At 36.6% G+C, this 20234-nt stretch overlaps 3 protein-coding genes across 6 annotated transcripts; 1 reads left to right on the top strand and 2 right to left on the bottom strand.

The window, feature by feature from the left end:
* Positions 1-1104: 1104 nt before the first annotated feature.
* LOC120014791 (prothymosin alpha-like) lies at positions 1105-5259 on the bottom strand. Of its 2 annotated transcripts, none has more exons than XM_038866850.1 (2): positions 4530-5259; positions 1105-1347 (listed from the first exon to the last, which is right to left on the bottom strand). In XM_038866850.1, the coding sequence occupies exon 1, from the start codon at positions 5113-5115 to the stop codon at positions 4549-4551; it is 567 nt and encodes a 188-aa protein (XP_038722778.1). In that variant the 5' UTR covers positions 5116-5259; the 3' UTR covers positions 1105-1347; positions 4530-4548. The 2 variants fall into 2 exon arrangements, with proteins under 2 accessions (XP_038722778.1, XP_038722777.1); XM_038866849.1 differs by having other exon boundaries at positions 1105-1351.
* An 828-nt stretch (positions 5260-6087) lies between these two features.
* LOC120014792 (dual specificity protein phosphatase 1-like) lies at positions 6088-11754 on the bottom strand. Of its 2 annotated transcripts, none has more exons than XM_038866851.1 (6): positions 11619-11754; positions 10391-10530; positions 10140-10275; positions 9495-9615; positions 8894-9039; positions 6088-6800 (listed from the first exon to the last, which is right to left on the bottom strand). In XM_038866851.1, the coding sequence occupies exons 2-6, from the start codon at positions 10496-10498 to the stop codon at positions 6763-6765; spliced, it is 549 nt and encodes a 182-aa protein (XP_038722779.1). In that variant the 5' UTR covers positions 10499-10530; positions 11619-11754; the 3' UTR covers positions 6088-6762. The 2 variants fall into 2 exon arrangements, with proteins under 2 accessions (XP_038722779.1, XP_038722780.1); XM_038866852.1 differs by having other exon boundaries at positions 10391-10523; positions 11619-11722.
* Positions 11755-12903: 1149 nt separating this feature from the next.
* LOC120014757 (probable aquaporin NIP7-1) lies at positions 12904-14984 on the top strand. Of its 2 annotated transcripts, XM_038866806.1 has the most exons (6): positions 12904-13266; positions 13558-13836; positions 13925-14149; positions 14233-14427; positions 14500-14561; positions 14661-14984. In XM_038866806.1, the coding sequence occupies exons 2-6, from the start codon at positions 13624-13626 to the stop codon at positions 14878-14880; spliced, it is 915 nt and encodes a 304-aa protein (XP_038722734.1). In that variant the 5' UTR covers positions 12904-13266; positions 13558-13623; the 3' UTR covers positions 14881-14984. The 2 variants fall into 2 exon arrangements, with proteins under 2 accessions (XP_038722734.1, XP_038722735.1); XM_038866807.1 differs by having other exon boundaries at positions 12904-13836.
* Positions 14985-20234: the final 5250 nt, after the last annotated feature.

Consider the following 20234-nt stretch of genomic DNA (forward strand, 5'->3'; position numbering starts at 1 on the left):
ATTGAAAATTGTCAATTTATTTAGTTTTGGGACTTAATAATAAAGCAAAAAATAAATAAATATACACGTTTATTAATTTATTTTCAAATGTGAAATAATGAAAGGCTGTTTTTCACATGAGCAATGACAATTCCATGTGGAGGCTTCTCACACACAGTCTCACTGTAAAGACCGGCTGCAATTATGGGATGTACAACTTTTGGGAGATAGATTGGTGGATCTGGATCTCTCAATATCCTATCCAACCCAACCCAACCCAACCATATATGGGCCCATTACTTTAAGGCAAGCATCTAGCTACTTAGCTAGCAATTGTTTGACTCTTCTTTTTTTGTTTAAAAAATGATTCAGTAAAAAAAAAAAAAAAATGATTCAGTAAGCTCTCCCTTTCAATCGCTTCGTTGTAAGGGTCCATGCATGTTGTAGGGCCCATCCATATTTTTGACTGGACACTTGGACAGTGGATAGGAGTACAGCACTAGTTTTTGGGTCTTGTGGGTCAATGTCTGGTCCACATGAGTTTAATATTCAAAGGTGAAAGCCTTCAATAGATTGGGCTGAAAGTGTCAGCCCACAGAATCCAACCTGGTCCACTAAATGTTCCTTGAGCCCGCCCATTTACACAAGCAAACATCCTTAAGAGTTGAGACTTGAGAGTCATGGACCTTTTGTCTCCTTTCCCAGCTCATGATATTACTTCCACTTTGTGCATAAAATTCACAAATATAAGCAGCAATCTTGAGTAATCCCCCTTGTTACTAAAGTCAAGAACAAATAAACTTACCAAAGTGTGGTGCTCAACCAATAAAAGCAGGGGTATTCACCATCTCAATTCCAGGAGCTGTGAACCTTTTATCATATTTCCTGCTACTGTCCTAGCTATCTCTGATCAAACACCATGTTTCACCCCATGTAAAATTTTTTTGATAAACTCAAAAGAAAAGATGATGCCGTTTCTACCTTCTACAAAAGTTGTGCAGGTTCACTCCCGAACATCAAATTTCATGGAGTCAATCAGGAGAAAGACGGGCACCTTTTGGCTCTAGCAGGAGTCGGTCCATGGCATGCTCTGATTTGGTGATATTTAGAAATGGCAAAAAAGGGTATAAGGAAACGACAAAGTCGACACAAAATCTGACTAAAATCCCCCTGTTCCAACGTTTCAAATGTGTCTAATGCACGTTTCTAATTCGTGCAAATCATACGCTTAAACTACATATTAAATCAACAGCATCACGGATTATCAGCTGTCGCAGAAACTGTGATTATCCCTTTCAAGAAGCAAAATGTAAATCCCCTAGTCTCAAGTCTTTCCACATATATCTGCATGCCTTCTCATCTTCATTCCTATCTACCCAAAACAAAATAAATATTTAATCAGAAACTACAATAAGAAAATATTACAATGAAACACATACTAATCAAAGAGATAAATATTATATCCCAGTCAACATGGAATAGGCTAAGAGAACTGAATAATGACAAGTACTATCTGCAGGACCAGGACGATGGAAATGGGTGAAACAGAATAGTCAAATACTAATAAATGCATTCTAGCAACTTTTTTACCAACAAGAAGAACATGCTGAATAATGCATATTATGTGCTAAGTCTCTATATATCACAAAGGACAGGGTTTCCCTCTTGACATTCATTTAAACCCTTGTTGCTCAAAAGAAGAAAAAGAAAAAAAAAGAAAGAAATATGTTAAGCTCAACTCATTCATAATCCAAATATTTAGATATATAGTCGAGGAAGAGGGAACACCAAAAAGCTCCCTCTACAAACCCAAGAGTCATTAGTAGGAAACAAGGTATGGACAAACCCTCAGGCCTAGAATTTTCCAAAAGTAATTATAGAGCCACAATCTCAAAGATAGTAGTGGCATTCGTAAATTAATTGTCAATCTGATCCATTGTTAATATGGAGTAACCTTGCTACTTCCTTGTCCCCTCTGAAAGAGCTACAGAAATAAAAACAATGGCATTGCTCTTCTGTAGGCAAAATATTTCACAACCCTAATGAAGTCCTTATAACATGAACGTTAACATTGACTTCAAGAACACAGAGTGCATAAAAATCAAGGGACTTCAAGAACAGCATGCTTGCATCGCTATAGTTACACCAAATAACTGTACAATAACAACTGAATTGTACTTATTTTAAAAAAATCCTTGGTATATAATGGCGACTTTCAAGTGAGATTTCTTATTACGTTATAAAACTTACAGAACTTTTCCTGTTAACACACTGTTGACAGCGAAAACTAAGTCAGAACCTAACGTTAAACTTGGGAATAGGGAAAACAGATGCAAACAAGAAATATGCTGAATATGTAACTCTAAATCCAAAAGCCCAACAAGTTCACATAGACAGACAAATCTAGGGCATGTTTAATCAACAATCTTCAGTAGAACACTTTTGTCGGATGAAGATTCAAAGATAAGAAATTGAAGATAACAGAAAGAGAGAAAATAAAATGGGCAAGCATCCCAAAAATGTCTAAAATTATGAAACAGGACAACATGATGTCACAAGCCTATTAAGCTTGTTTATATTAGATTGATCCAACGGTAAGGATGAAATGATCTGGGTGGACCATAGTTCCATACAAAAGGAAGGTTGTGCAAATAAAAGGGGCATTGAAGAACACCAATCTCATATACTGATACTTTCTCTATTTGTTTTCTTGAGGGAAACGGGCATCTCGAATCGGGTTATTGACATTCCTTGGATTGTTCATTTAAGATGTATTTTCTTCTATAGTTGTATTCAGTAATTAATTCCGATTCGTAATCCACTCCAATTAATTCAATATCACACCACAATCAATGTCTTGCAGCACATTCTTAGTGCATCCCTTCACTAAAATAATATATAATATATGTACACATATATATGCACAGATTCTCACCTACAGAGGCCTGTAATACGGGCATCCATTTTTTCATTAAGTACAACTTTGACTTAGGTGTTTTTCTATGAGTGTGCCCCACACCAAGGATGAAAAATGCATGCCCGTAATTTTGTGAGTTACGGGCATGCGTATAAGAGCATATCTGTACACACACACACACACACACACACACACTCACACTCACATATATCTATAAGAGTTACTAATGGTCCAAGGCAAAAAGAAAAAGAAGTCAACAAGTCTTTGATCAAGGGCATTAGGTTAGATTTTCCCAAAATTCATGGCGATGATCCCTCCAATTGGATCTATATAAGGCAAGGCCAACCAGTGCTTATTTTACTAAAAAACTCTAGTAACTCATGGGTCTAGAACTCTAGATGGCTTCTGTTTATATGGAAGGCGGAACCCTTACAAGGTTTCAAGAGTTTGAGGCATCTGGATATCTAACCATATGAAAAACCCCCATTAGGGATCCGTTTTGATGACCCAACGAAAAAGTTAACGAAGTTTGGACTGAAAAGCACAGTGACATCATACAAAGCAGGGTTTGAAGATCATTGTGCAAAGATGCTTAATCAATAAGAGATCAAGAATTGAGCATGGAGATCTTAAAAATAACTTTAAAAGTGCCAGTCTGCCAGATCATGTAAAATCTGACGTCACCATAAATTTCAACAAAGTTACACGTCCGATTGGAAGAATGAGACCACCACAAATGGAAGAAACAAAAGCAAGATATGTTCTTTCACTGTAATTCCAAATAGACTCCTCATAAAGATCTAGAAACAACCTTGTTCTATATTGACGATTATTTAGTGGACAAAACCTGTTTACAAGACAAGTATCTTTATTGTCAATCTAGCTTCGTTGCAGGAGTACCTCGAAAAAAAAAGGTTCTTCTCAGCCTATGAATACAAGGACTCAAAACAACATTAATTATGGTCAACTCTCCCATTCAATCTTTCTTCCAGCCTTTCCGCTCAGTGTGAACAAGGTGTTTAAAGGATTGTTATAAACCTCTAAAGCATTAGCCGGTTAAGATTAGATATATCCAACGGTTAGGATTGAAGGATCTAGGCGTACGATAGTTCTATATAAAAGGATGGATTGCAAAAATAAAGAGGGCATTAAAGAACACATATGCCATACATTGATGTTTTATCTGTTTATTTTCTTGTGGAGAATGGCCATTCAAATCAGTTAATTGACTTTCATTAAAGATTTAGCTCTCTTCTTAGTTGTATTCAGTAATTCATTCCAGGTAATACAAAATGGCAGACCATTCAAGGTTCTTTCCGGTTCTGTCACGACTACACTAGGGTTCATACAAACAGCATCAGCTAGTTCCAAAATTTCAAGACAAAGTTACGTATGAGAAATACAATAGATAATGTGAGGAAGGATCAGCACTAGCTATGTTTTCCGAGCTCCATATACTCTTCCAATACAAAGTTGTAACAAAAGACGACATAAAAGAGAGACACGAAACACAAAAGCTAACAATATATGCTGCATTGTTCCTCATACTACACAGAGCAAATTACCTCATCAAAAATATACTATTAATAACTGAACCCAATTCTTTTAAAAGCTCACATTTTTTCTTACTTACCCTCTAGCCTTCTTCAGCTTCATGCATCACTATCATCGCTATCATCATCATCCGCGCCACGGTCATTGGCAATGTAAGCCCCAGGCTGCACAGCTTTCCTTCGGGTCCTCGATGGAAGAATGTTGTCCAAATCAACTTCCGCCAACGGGTCGTCCGAGAGATCACTATCGCCGGACTCACTGCCGCCGTCACCGGAGTCCTCATCGTCACTGCTATCTTCCACTGCTATGGCCTTCCCTTTCCCCTTATCGTCCTTCATTATCCCCTTACCCTTCCTGTCCACCTCAGTATCCCCATTCACTTCCGCCTCATCCTCATCTTCATCTTCATCTCCATCGTCTTCGTCCTCTTCTTCTTCTCCTTCATATTCTCCCTCCTCATCATCCTCTTCTGGTTCCAATTTGTTGTTACCAGAAGACACCAAGGTTTGATTTTGGGGCTTTTCTTCTAATGAATCGTGGTCCACTGGTTTCTCCAGCTTAGGGTTCTTGTTATTAGAGTGATCCTCTTGGTCTTCCACTCGAAATTCGGGTTTGCGCTTGGTGGGGAATGTGGGGGCCTCGTCAGTGCTTTTGGTTTCTGCCATTTACGGGAGTATGGCAGCAATTGAGGATTCTAGGGTTTTCAGCGAGTTCGGGTGGAGAACAGAGGGAAGAAGGCTCGGAAGCTGGTGGTACTCACCGTCACCGGTAAAAGGGTTCGCTACCATATCGTCATATGTGTATTTATACTTGTGGCTTATAGGTTTAAAGAGTTGACCCACTTAGAACGCTGATTTGGCCCTACTCCATTACTATTGAATTAATTAATCAATCTTATCTCATTAATTATGTGATATTCATATTCCATGTTTTTCTTAAAAACTTCTCTATGCCCCTAAATAAACAATCTAAGGCCCAAGCCCAAGTCCGAACTCGGATCGGCTAGACATAACTTGTGCAAACCCGCTCGACAAATTAGTTGGGCAAAGACCCAATGTAAATCATTTGAAAATAGTGATGTCAGCTTGTGCAACCACAATGGTGCACATTTAATGGGACATGGGTGGATAAAAAGTGTTGTCTTCGCATAACATGAGAATGTATGTGTACAATAGTGTCATTGTAACGACTCAATTTTGTTGGGCCAACTTGTAAAGAATGGACATTGTCATGCCCATATATTGACATTCTTGTTCATTTGTTGGGGCCCACAATCCCTAAACCAGTAAACCACAATGGTACAAATTTAATGTTACACAATTTTTGTGCCAAAAAATGTGAAAATATGGCCAACAAAATTGTTGCGACATATTATTACATTTCCCTTCCCATTCATACCTTACTTTACACGTTCTCTAATTTTTTTTGTTGTCCCAATTAGCCTAAGCACCATTGTAGTTGCTCAGAATCAAATTACTAACCTCGGACAACAATCTTTACACCTTAAGTCCAAGTTTAGAGAGATAACCGGCTAGACTATGAAAGAGTAATTTTTCATTGCATATTCACTAATAGCGTTGAGCTAATTTTAGTTATGTGGTCATTTTTTTAAGAAAATAGACGCAAAAGAATACAAATAAACTAGTAAAGACACTTACTTTAAAAAAGCGCTAGTAAAGAGTAACGACAGTATGCAAGGCTCCTAGCCACGCCGCCGGGTGCCGGATACTTCGAGTGATATTGTCTACTTTCCTGTGTCTCTTGATGTAATGATTAGTGAACATCCAATACAGAAATACAGTAAGGGGCAGCCTGAAACCTAATGTAGTTGTTGAGAATGGTGTTTATAAGAAGTACCCACACTGCCCCCATAGTCAAAACTCAACATACCTTTTCTCTTATCTGTGAGACTCTGATCAAGAAGACAAATGGGTCACCTTCCCAAATCTTGATGTTACTTCCACTTGGTACATCAAATTCATAAATAAGAGCAGCAGTCGTGAAGAATCCTTTGTGACTAACAGTCGAGAACGAATGAGGGACTTATAAAATGTTGCTCATCCCAGAATTTCAACTGCATCACCATTTCAAATGCATGTCAATGATACATTCATATTCCTACACTTCCACTAGGGCTGCGCTTTTTTTCGTGGTAGGAACGAGTTATGATAGAATATGTCTTCTTTATCTAGAATATTAAATAGCCAGCATCACGGGTTATCAGCTGTTGTAGAAAATATGATCATATCTTTCAAGTTCAAGTAGCAAAAGTTAAACTCTCTAGTCTCTAGTGCTCAGCCTTTCAACGTGTATCACTGTAACTTCTCTTCTTCATTTGCTAGCTTCTGATCTGAACCATTGTTCACGCAAAACAAAATCAAATATAAGATCAAAAATTACATTAAAGGAACTATTACAAAGAAAGATTTATCAGCAGAAATGGAATAGGCTAAGAGAACCAGAGAATGTGAAGTGTGACTGTAGGAAATTGGGTGAAACAAAGGCTAGTCAAGAAACTTAAATAAATGCATTATGGCAACTTTTTTACCAAGAGGATTAATTTCTTGTCACAAACTACAATGCAGGTTATCCCCATAGATCCCAAAGTACAGGGTTCCCCTTACATGCGTTTTAAAGTCTTGTTGCTCTAAAAATGAAAAGAAAAAGAAACATTTTCAGACCAAATGAGATTCATGATTCAAGATACATAGATGAGCAAGAGGGAACATAAGAGAGCTCCCTCCCCAAACCTGACCATCATTAATGGGCAAAGGTCTCAACACAACCTTATTCCTAGAATTTTTCAAAAGATATTACCATGTCACAATCTGAGATATAATAGTAGCATGATATGACTAGTTCAAGTAAGCTTTAAATTTTGTCATTTGAATGTTTATATTTATACAAACTATTTTGTTGACTATGTTCGCATTTGCAGATAGAGATGCATTGCATTCAAAATTTGAGTGGAAATTTCAAAGAAGAAATATGGGACTTGAAGAGATTTCTCCACCATATTACATTGATAAACCAACATCTTCAGCGCCTCACTGGAGACAAAATAGTTCCATTATGAGAGATGATTCCACAGTGGACTCTTTAATGCTTTTTAATCCTAGAAGATGGAATATTCCATTGATTCAGAGGCTATTCATGCAAGAAACAGTTGATAATATTATTCAAATTCATTTATCAGAAAGCTTGGGTGAGGATAGGTGGATTTGGCATATTAATGATACTGGAGTATATTCAGTAAAAGTGGCACATCATATGTTAAATGCAAATGCCACTATTCCAATGAATTTGGAGTCGCCTTCTGATATCTATTGGAAGCAACTATGGAAGATGAAGGTTCATGCTAGATTCCATCTGTTATTGTGGAAAATAATCTGGGATATTCTGCCTACTAGGGCTCGATTGTCGGGTATTTTGCATATTCCAGAGGAACAACAGCTTTGTCCTATTTGTAATTTTGAAAGGGAAACTTTGGATCACCTCATGTTTGGATGCTCGATTTCTCTCTTGGTGTGGAGCAATTCTAGATGGATCACGAATGTGCCTACCTTGGCTCATGGAGGAAGGGCGGATTGGGTCAAGGTGTTGATTAATCCCCATCTGATTGGTATTTCTAGAGAGGATTGTCAAGCTTTTCAATTGTTGGCTTTGGTGACTTTTGACCATACTTGGAGGTATAGAAATGATGTTCTTCATGGGACTCCAGTGAGATCAATTAACCTGTTGGTAGCTCAAATTCAGCATGTTCATAATCAACATTGCCAAGCTTGGAGGATTTCTCGCTATGTTCAAAATATTATTCATCCAAATTGGGTTCCACCTCCTTTGAATTGGATCAAGGTAAATTTTGATACAGCTATGGGTCACAACCTTACTGCTTCAGCTGCCATTGCTCGGTCTTCAGGTGGGGATATCATTTTTGCTTCAGTTTCTTGTGCTGTCCGGGTAGATCCAGCTGTTGGTGAGGCTTTGGCTTTGAGATTGGGTGTCCAACGGTGTCTAGATCTCAGGTTGCAGGAGGTGCAATTCGAAGGGGATGCTTTGATTGTTGTTAATGCGGTTGCTCAACCGGATTTGGTTTCTCTTTGGGCTATTGAAAATCTAATAGAGGGGACTCGCAATCAGCTAGACAAGCTTAAGAGCTGGTCTATTTCAAAGGTTAGCAGACATCAAAATGTCTGGGCGGATGTCTTCGCCAAATGGGCCGCTACCTTGAGGCTTTCAGGTAGCATTCCCAGTCACCGACTTCCAGAGCTGCAATATTGGTTGTATAGTGGGTGCGATCCCCCAGATCATTGTTTTGGTCTGGCATGGTGTGGTTTGTAAGTGGTGTTTCTTGTCTCTTTGGTTGCCATACAAAAAAAAAAAAAAAAAAAGAAGTGCAAAAGAAGCTGTTTATTATATATTTTTAAGCAAAAAGTTACGTACCTTGAAGAGATTTCTCAAAGTCTTGTAATTGTTTCATGAAACCAACATTAGGACAAACCTGAGGCCGTCTACTCTTCACATGATCCTGAGCTTGAGATAGACTCATACCATGCTTTTTCATCAGATAAGCAATGACAATAGTTGCGCTGAGATACAGAACACACATAAGCTCATTACATAGTTGAGTAAGACATAAAACATTTCTCAATTAATTTTTTTGAACAGGCAAAGAATAGCTTCTCCAAGGCATCTTCTCTTTCACTTGCACTCTCTATGCCGTGTGAGTCTTAAGAGCATGAGTTTCTAGTTGCTTCAAAGAAACCTCACTTTAAAGCTGTTTGACAAATCAAAGGTATGTTGCCTTACAAAAACTATTTTCCAAAATATGTTAAAAATCAGAATCAACATAGCTAAAATACTTCAAACCACAGTTAATGCCAATCCTCAAAATTTATAGTCAAAGTTTTAATCCCAAATCAGAGGTTTCTAGTTGGACTACGCTATCACAGTCAAGTATTCAAAATTTCATGAGCTTTTTTGTTAGTATACAAAGGAATATGACTTCATGAGGCGACTATCCTATACAAGGCAAAGAAAATACCTTCTGGACCTTCCCACAAAGCAATGAACCAAAACACCACCACCCTTTTCTTTAGCCTCGTCAATAAAACTGAAGCATTCATCAAAGTACTGTCTCAAATCTGTGTCTGGTCTGTCCATAACTAAATCAGAATGAACATGATAAGATTTTCTAAATTGTAGAAGGCTCAATTTGGGTTAAGAAAATGCAATCACCGATAGCTTTATGAGTACAAAGGGAAAGAATCTCAACACCGTATAGCATTAAAAACAGACGTACAAAGTTAAATTTCTGTAGAAGAAACTACCATTAGAAAATGTAACTGGGTATGCAATACTGGTCAAATGCATAAGTACAAGACAAGATACAAGATGGTCAACAAGTTTTTTTTTTAAAATTAACCTTCAGGCTTCATCATATGCTTAGTTCAAAGTTTGTTTCTATAGAATGCACAAAATTCCTAGTCCAAAGTTAGAATACAATATTAGATGCAAATTGCTTCAAGGCAAAAAGTGTTAGATGCAAAGTAAAGCAGAATAGAAATAAAAAAACAGAAGCTCAAGAAGCATGATGTAAAAAATAAAAACAATTATTGGAATGCTAGTTCAAAAAAAGAAATAATAATCAAGAAATCAACTTCCATGCATGCAGAAAGACCTTTCACACCTGGAATAACTTTATATACAAAATCATCCGGATGTGCGGGAGGCAAGGAACTAGCCACCGTTAGAATGTGAGTTACATTCAATCTTTTCAGTTCAGACTTGTTATTAGCAGCACCAAGAGAACCCAAGAACAGACCCTGAGAAGCCAAGAATAATGAAAATTCAGCTAACAGATCACAAGCAGAAAAAACCAGGATAATACTATAATTAGCACTACAGTCTACACATGATGAATACGTGAAAGCTCATTACCTCTTCAATTTTGCACGGAATAACGTCATCTTTAAAGCATTTTGACCAATCAAACACTCGCATAAGTGCTGCCATTTGGTTCCTACCAGCATCATCAATCTGTTGCATTGGCACTAGCCTTGTCCTTCTCTCACTTTTTCCTTCAAAACAACACAAAATAGTTTGATGTTCCATGTTTACTGGAAAGATTATATTTTTCTAAACATACTATCGTGTTCACAGAATAAGAGCATAACAAATGCAAAGCCATGTATTCATATAGAATATTGGAATTCAACACAGAACAAAGACGTCTACTAAACAAAACCAAACCATGCCATATCAGATGCTATTTAAAGAACTGCCATGCACTATATCATCCATTATAGTACCGTATACATGCATCACAAATTCCCAATGCGAAAGAACAGCCTCAGTTAAGGCTCTAGGTGTGAGGTTATTGGAATTCCCCACATTGAAAGTATTCTTCTTCCTAGTCATATGTTTAAAAGAAGTTAACTGATCATCAATAAGAACAGGTGTCAAAATCGAGTAAGCGCAGACAACGTCAGCAGAGTTTAGATGCACTGTAGAAACTTTAAACTTCCATTCCAAGGCTAAGCTCAATAAACAAAGGGTCAGAACCCAACTATTGGCAGACTATCTGACATTTGCAAAGAACAGTGAACGATCATTACCACACGTATTCTCCATGTGGCTCAACCACGGTGAGGATCCACATCTCTACAAACGAAAAAAAAGAATACCACACAAATTCTACACAGGCAAGCCATATCTAGACAGAGTTAGTAACTCACACAAAATTCAATAATCTTCATTTGACATAAAAAATGCACAAACTTTACATCCAACTAAAAACCCTAAAGATCAGACTTCACTTCAGTTCGGAAAAATTATCATCCACACAAGTTCTACACAGGCGAGCCATATCTAGACAGAGTCAGTAACTCACACAAAATTCAATAATCGTCATTTAACATAAAAAATGCACAAACTTTACATCCAACTAAAAACCCTAAAGATCAGACTTCACTTCAGTTCGGAAAAATTATCATCCAGGTTATTCCCAAAATTCCAAAACAAATACATCAACATCAAATTTAGAAATGACTGCAATACTAGAGCGTTTAAATTACTTTGATACTGTGTTACTGAGATCAGATTAGAACAGAGAATACGAAAACAAGAACTGAAAAAGAACGAAAAGCGTTAAGAAAAACAAAATCACCTATGGCTATGGCGCTCCGAATCAGTTTCCCGAGTCAAAACGGTGCATTGTGTTCACAGTCCCTCTCCGATGGGGAAATTCCTCCCGACATTATGAGAAAATTACAACGATACCCCCATCTTTATCGCATTTTGAGTATTTGTTCAAGTGACCTCACTTTGAACTTATTTTCTATAAGACCCCTCCGTTTTCAGTTTATTCTCAATCACTCCTGTCAATAATTGTGCTGGGCCCGTCTTTAGAACTGGTTCTGTTAGACCCAATTATCGTCCTGGGCTAAACCTGGTCCAATAGTTCGGGCCTAAACCCTATATTTGGGTCCAGTCGATACCGGTTGGACGTTAAGCCCTAGTAGATAGGAGTGTAAACGGTCGGTTTCCATGGGAGTTTTTTTTTTTTTTTCCTTTTTGAAATTTTTTTAATTATTTCAGTTATTTGATGAATTTTTTTGATTCTATGGTTAACCATTCCATTAGGATTTTCAGGTAATTTTATTACAGTCCTACTAGTAGATGCTGGGGAGTGGCAGAGGTACCACATATGTTCAGCCATTCAGGAGTGAAGAACCAAGCCTCATGAGGACTACTCTTCAGGGTATATAGTTCCCAAATCCCATCATAGAAAGAATTAATGAAGCAAGCGAGAAATGGTGTTTCTTTCAGTTGGTCAATCATGAAAGAATTGCCTGATGTCTGCAGGTAAATGGTAGTGCTAAATACTAGCAATTGCTTTATGCACGTTATGTGTTTGATGAATTTACTGAATTGCAGGGACATAGCGATTGAGTGCAAGGAGCAAGTGGTGAAGCTTGGAATTATTCTGTTTCATTGAATTACTATCTCAGGCTCTTGGACTTAATCCAAGGGATTTGGAAGACATGAGTTGTGCTGAGGGAATTCTTTTTCTTGGCCACTACTATCCAGCCTGTCCTGAACCAAAATGGACAATGGGCACCACCAAACACACTGATGGTTCACTTTTCACAGTACTTTTACAGGTTTAATTGGGTGGTCTTCAAGTTTTCCATGAGAATCAATGGATTGATGTCCATCCCATACATGGAGCTTTGGTAGTCGACATTGGTGCTTTTCTTCAGGCAAGTTATTATGTTAAAGTTAACTTCAATTCATTTTTGTTAGTAACAAATTTTTGAGTAATTATAATTAGTTGTGCTTTCATTTAAAGTATTCCATATCTTGGTTGGAGAGGCATCATACTGTTCTTGTTACAAGAGATTTTATGCTTTCATAATATGTCTTGGCTTGTGCAGCTCATTTGTGCAGCTCATTACCAATGACAGGTTCATTAGTGCCACTCAGAGTACTAGCAAACCAAGTAGGTCCAAGAATTTCAGTGGTAAGTTTCTTCAGGCCCCAAATTTCACCAGGGAATAACTCCATGAGCAAGCCAAATAAAGGAATTGTTATCTGAAGAAAGTCCCCCAATGGACGACAAAGAAACCGATGCAATAGACTACTTTAATGTTTATTTCTCAAAAGGGCTCTATGGCACCTATCAGTTGCTACATTTCAGATTGTGAAGTTGGCCACGAGGATATAACCCTCGGGCATTGAGGGAAGTGAAAGTAGTGAGGACTGATGATGCAGGTGCCAAGTTGATTTCTTATAGGATGCAAACAATCTGGCAGGTAACTACTTGATCTGGATTATTGCTATTAGTAAGGAGATGAAACAAGTGAAAGAAAGCTTTACCAACTTTAGAGTTTTTGGAGGAAATGGTTAAATTTTTAAGAATATACAGTTAGAAGGCATGGATACTCTTTTCCCTTCATACAAGGGGCCAAACACAAGAATTGTGTTGAGGCCTTCCAAAGTCCACACCGTGTGAACAACATTCCCAATACTTAAAGCCAAAGAAGCAGTTCAACTTTTCCATTCCAATTGTCCTTTGCACCTCCTCTTTATCTTAATCTTTTCAGGTCATTGAAGACTTGGCTCAAAGGCTATGAATTAGGCCTTCTGCTTTGTGTTCTTGCATTGCCTATATGAGAAGTTTGATCCTGAAAATGAAGGAATTCCTTGAACAGCAACCACGATCTTCCGAAGTCACAAATATTGCATCTTTTAATGGCGCTTCTGCAGATGATCAGGATTCGCGTTCAAATACTACGTTGTCTAGGACTAACAGAGAAAATTTTTTGGACAACCCTGGTTTCTGTTGCTTTCAACATGGAACAGACCTAAATCCTGCTCGGATGGTAAGTAAAAAATTGGTATTCTCTAAGGTTTAGTTTGACAGCATTCTTCTTGTCTTTATAATCGTCATATTTTCACTTAAATGTGCAGGTTATTGCAGAGCTGGTTGGGACTTTCATTTTAATGATTTGCATTTGCGGAATCATTGCAAGTACACAGCTAATCAGGGGTGAAGTGGGTCTTCTTGAATATGCAGCCACTGCAGGACTAACAGTCGTTGTCGTAGTCTTCTGTATAGGACCGATTTCTGGTGCACATATCAACCCTGCAGTCACTCTAGCTCTTGCAATCTTTTGTAATTTCCCATGGTCAATGGTACATGATCATCCTAGGTAGCTATATCAATGAGAAGTGTTTTTCCACCTCTTTTTTGACACAGGGATTTGCTGTTTAAACAGGTTATACCAAACGTTGTGGCACAAATCATCGGTTCTGTGTTGGCCACATTCATCGGAAAATCTGTGTATGGCATAAGAACAGAATTGATGGCTACTCGACCACTCCACGGCTGTGGCAGCGCATTCTGGGTGGAGTTCATCGCGGCATTCATCGTTATGTTCCTAGCTGCATCAATCACATTTGCAATTAAATCAGTAAGTCGTTTAAACAATAATTTCAGCAATTCAACTGGTTCCATAAACACTGAGTTTGATTATCTCTTACAGGTAGGTCATCTATCTGGTATTGTCGTTGGTGTGGCAATAGGACTTGCAATACTTATTACCGGGTACCAATGAATTCTACTCTTTTAGCCATTGCAGATACATGAATGATATAATCTTTTTTTTTTTCCTTCTAATCTATCATTATTTTTTATGCATTGCAGGCCTGTCTCAGGAGGATCAATGAATCCTGCAAGGTCATTAGGACCTGCAATAGTTTCCTGGAACTTCAATGAATTATGGATATACATCGTTGGCCCGACTCTGGGAGCCGTGGCAGGCGCTCTTCTGTATCGACTGTTGCGTCTCCAACCCCAACCTTGTAGTACCAGACAGTCTCCTAACACTGGTTTACTCCCTCACTCAACCACATGTAGGAGGTAATGCAGTGAGGTGAATAGCTTCATGTGGCTAATATAAAGAAAGAATCTTTGTGTTTTGTTATCCACTGGAACCAAGTATCTGGAATCAAAGTGCATTGATGAGCATATTTTTCCACTCAATTGGGTCCAATATGTGGTGGGTAATTAGAACAAATAGAGCCCAACTAGTGACGACTGACGCCATGAGCTGAGTGTGCTTACACTTATTCTATTGTCTTTTTCACAAGGGGAAACTTGGCAACTCCAACATGGTTGGTAACAAATTCCGAATAAGAAAAGTGATGGTTTGGTTCGAGCATCTCATATTACTTATATAATCATATTCTAACACTCCCCTCATGTTTGGGTTGGACAATCCAATAATTCTACACGTTGAAATTCAAAATCGCTAAGTGACAAATGCTCAAACATATGACCGAACTTCTCAATTGATACAATGATACTTGATGTGTCAAATATATACATACATTTGTGCATCCTTTACATATAAGTTCATTGCATTTTGAGTTGATTAAGAGTTAATATTGCCTAAGAAAGCTATATTTGCATATTATAGGAGTCAAGGCAAGAAAGGGAGGAAAAGAGTGCAAAATAAAGATTTGGAGCCTAGTACTGATTTCCGATCGATCGGCCATATTCCCGATCGATCGGACCTGCCAAAACACTTAAAAATATCATCGAGACAGATTGTATTTCCGATCGATCGGAGTACTATTCACAGCACTGCGCAGTTTCGCAAAAAAGACCCGAATTCACGTGTTTCTAAGCCAAAACGACCCCAACTTGTTTTGGAAACGACATAAGAGTTTGGAGAAGTATAAAAGGACATAAGATAGGGTTTTCGAGGAGAGCTTGGAGGCTGGGGAGCTGGATTTCGTGCTACCTCCATTGGAGAGCTTGGAGGCTACCTTGGAGCTTGGAGAAGAAGAGGATCTACAAGGGGGTTTCCTCTCTCCTTTTCTATCCTAGTTTCTATGGTTGATTTCCTTTGTTTAATGATGTATTTTGCTTCCATGAGTGGCTAGATTTCCTACTAGGGTCTTAATGTAATCAAACCTTGAAGATTCAATAAACTTGATTTCCTTATTTCTTGATTTCTCTCTCTCTTGATTGTCTATGGGTGTGATTAATGCTTTTGAGTGTTTGGCCATCATTCAATTGATTTGCTGCCTAGATTGAGACCGGAAGGAGATATCTAGGGTTTGCCTCAAGCCATAGATGACATAGGGTGCATGAACCATAGGAATATAAGTTTGTGACTTATGCAATCGCTAAATGATTTCCATAGTTCGTAATGGGTTTTTGATATATTAATCCGATTGTTAGGAATAACAGGGAATTATATTGAAAATACGTTTGATGTATCTAGGAATAGAACATTGAATAGGTTGGGAAATCGATTGTCATTATTGAGAGAGAATTAGGGATTAAGGAATCAAGGGAATTGAATTGGATAGGTGAGGTGAAGTTAAGTACCCTAGTGCTTTCCATCCTTGATTTCATATTTGTGTTTGATTTGTTTTTGTTCTTTTTAATTAGTTTAGTAAAAATCAAAAACCAATCGCTAATCCTTTTCTCCAATTTACATAATTGTAGCTTGTTTGACATTGATTTCTTTTGCCAACACATCCCTAGTGGAAACGATAATTTACTCATCTTTATATTACTTCTGCGATTTGTGCGCTTGCAATTAAATCCATATCAATACTCAATGTGATATTACATTCTAACATATCCAAGAAGCGAGTCGTGAAAATGACCTTAAGAGTGTGTTTTTGGATTGAGGGATTTGGGGAAAGAGAAGGGAAAGGGAAGGAAGGTAAACTACTTTTCACTCTCTCATAATGGGATAGATAAAAAAAAAGAAAATAAAATTAGTTTAATTTACTAATTTATCTTTATTTTTTATGTTTAAGTATTATGTACAAAGATAAAATATGTTTTTAACTTATAAATAACTTAATTAGTCATTCCTATCCTCCAAATGACTCTGTTTTGGGATGAAGATTTTGACAAAAATTTAATGAAATCTTCCCTCCAATTCCCCTTAAATCTCTTCTCTTAATTTTTTTATAAACTATCCAAACAAGATAATTGAAAGGAAACTACATTTCCCTTCCCTTCTCCATTCCCCTCAAATCCCTCAATCCAAACGCGGTGTAAAGAAAGTAGCGCTTGAATGGATTCTTGAACTCATTAAGTATCTAAAACTAGTCCAACTTCTAGTTCAATTAAATTCAAATTTTCTTCTACTTATAAGGAGGTCGATTGTGAATTAGTTAAAGGATATTAATAACGTATGCTCTAAATACACTTATTAAGGATTCATTACTGAAAACCACATTATGAAAGACAACCACTAATCCCCAAAACATAAAAATAAAAAAAAATTAAGGCCATGACACGCAATTATATCTGTTGGTTTCTCCTTGAATTTATTATATTCTTATCCTTGTTATTTATCTTGTTTATTAGTTTGGATAATTGGTCGGCAATGTTTCCTATGATTCTATCATTCTCCTTTGACATAGTTGATGAAGTAATTTCACTACAACACGTCACAAAATTGTTTAATATTGTTTCATGACGAAAATTACGCAAACTTATTTTATTTTATTTATAAAAAAAAGAAGCTTTTGTACAATGAAATGAAAGTGACATAGCCAATAAAAAGAAATACAAATAAAATAAATATGAAAGCTATGTATGGAAAATAAAAAAAAATTAATGGAGATGCTATGATGCAATTTGTTTGATATTCCAAAGTGGGGCTTACATATATTATGTGAATATATTTTTATGGTAACTTTATCAAAGCATGTTGGGCAAGTAGGTTTTATTGTGAAGGTATCCTAGGATTTGTCCTAGGTCCATGGAGTGGAAGAAGACGTGTATATATATATGTGTGTGGTCACTTCATTGTTGGTCTTTGTAGTTGGAACAAGTGGTTGTGATTTATTTGCTATAATCAATAATTATTATGTAATGATTTTCTTTTTTGAAGATATTATGTTCTGGTTTTTATTATACTTTTAATTTAAAATTGATCAATTTACAAATTCTATTCATAATGGCATTATAAGAAACTAAGAATAGGTTTTGGGATGTTTGTTGTTGAAAATGTTGGAGGAGTTGGGTTGGTTCATAAATGTTAAAAAGTTGTGATGTTTTGGCAAGTGTTGAATTTTTGGCTCAATTTATCATGTCGTCGGATGTGAAACTTCTATCTTCGAGAGCCTGAAAAAACAGTTTAAGTTATCGGATGTTCAAATGATATGTTTGTATGGTGTCATTCTTGATCATCAAAAAAAGATTTACAATTATGATTATCTCCGATTTTATATAAACAAGTAAATGAATGATTTTGATTTTTTGAAAAAGTGATATTTGACCACATCATATATCATGTATAGTGTGGCAAATTATGATAATAACAAAATATGTAAAATCTTATAACCACGAATAACTCAGATGACACTTATGTGTATGGTATCTCATATATAGAGGTCTCGATTTTGAGCCTCCACATCCTCTTCCCCTGTATTAAAAAGAAAAAGTAAAATCAAGCTGTAATTTTTTTTGTTTGCTTTAAAAAGCTAATATATCAACGTTTCAACTGGACCTTATGATGTCATCTTATCTTAAATAGATTACGAGGTTCATGATTGTTGATTATTATCGTTAGAGCAATCACAATGGTGATTTTTTGCTGAGACATGGGTAATGTATGAGGATTTGTGAATTAATATATCAACGTTTCAACTGGACCTTATGATGTCATCTTATCTTATCTTATCTTAACTAGATTACGAGGTTCATGATTGTCATATTATTGTTGTTAGAGCAACAACAATGGTGATTTTTTGTCGAGGCATGAATAATGTATGAGGATTTGTATTTTGTTGATGTAATTGTATTGGAGAATGTGTTTTGCTGATGTGATTGGGACAACAAAATGTATTGGTTCAATGATATAAATTTAATGTCTTTAATAGAAGTAGGACCCAATATTTATTTTGATATAAATGTGTTGTTGTAAAGTAAAGTGAGACCCAGACAAACCAATATATAGACATGGCAACTCCCATGCCATACCAATTGGTCCTAAAAAAATGTGTTGTAGCATCATTTTTTTTATTCGCCCATCAAAACTCACTTTCACACCATCCATACCCCCTAAATATAAACCATTGCAATTGCTCTTATGCAATAAAAAAAATGAGGACTTGGTCTATATATTTGGATTGAATTAGGACTTTATCTTAATCGATATATTGATATATGATGTGATTGATCTTTTTTTGTCTTTTTCATAATGTTTTTGTGGTTTTTTTAATAAGGAAGTTTTATTGGTTGATTTCAAATATCTTCTTTTTTTTTGGTATTCTTCTTTTGAATTCCTCATAAAGAAATAGAGATTTTTTTAACAAAAAATTCAATTTAAGTCTAAAATGCAGGTCATCAAACCAATGCGCACAGAGATTTTTCGCTTGACGATAGAGATAAAGATATTGGATGCCAACATCGTTTATGCCTCCTTCCTCTTTAGGGTAAAATTTTACCTTTTTTTTAAAATGAAAAAGAAAGAATTCGAACCCTAATCATTAGATTGATAAACATCATTCTTATCACTTTAACTAGTAGCTCAGGTGTCATCCCATGGTCGAAAATTATAATGTGTATAATTAATAGTGAATTTCAATAATTGTCTAAAAAAAAATTCAAGAACCAACCAACCAACCAACCTCAAAACCTTGGGAACCTCTTTTGACCCCACATGGAAGAAAACCATGGGCAAGATAATTCTTTGAAAATTTTATCCAAAATGAATTAATTACACGTCAGCAATGTACTAAGATTCCCTCACTTTCAACTTTTTAAATTTCCACTTGGGGTTTGTTTTTGGGGTGTAATTGTAAATTCACAAAAGGAATCGCAAATCAATTTCAATGATGCCATGTCAGGATGACTAGACCCAGACACAGAAATTTCAACCTTTGATCCCCCCGGTCCCATCATCCACCAAAATTGGTGGAGCCCCCCGCACAACCATCATCATTTTCAAATCAATCAACAATTCAATCACCACCGCACAAACAATGGGCCCACCATCTCTGATCAAGAAAGATTTAAATCCTCTTTGTACGATTGTTTTCACTAAATCAGTCTCTCTTTATTTAAATCTTAATCAAGGGAATCTCAGCTTCCCTATCTGGCTAACTCCTTTTAAAAAAAAAAGAGGAAAATATCCATATTTTGAGGTATTATATAATCTATGCCATGTATATTTGTACTAGTCTCGTCATGAACTATAAATCAGCATCGGAATAAATACTTTTTTTTTTGGGGGCATAA

This window comes from Tripterygium wilfordii, chromosome 14 (genome assembly GCF_013401445.1).
Source record: "Tripterygium wilfordii isolate XIE 37 chromosome 14, ASM1340144v1, whole genome shotgun sequence".
Taxonomy (NCBI): Eukaryota; Viridiplantae; Streptophyta; class Magnoliopsida; order Celastrales; family Celastraceae; genus Tripterygium; species Tripterygium wilfordii.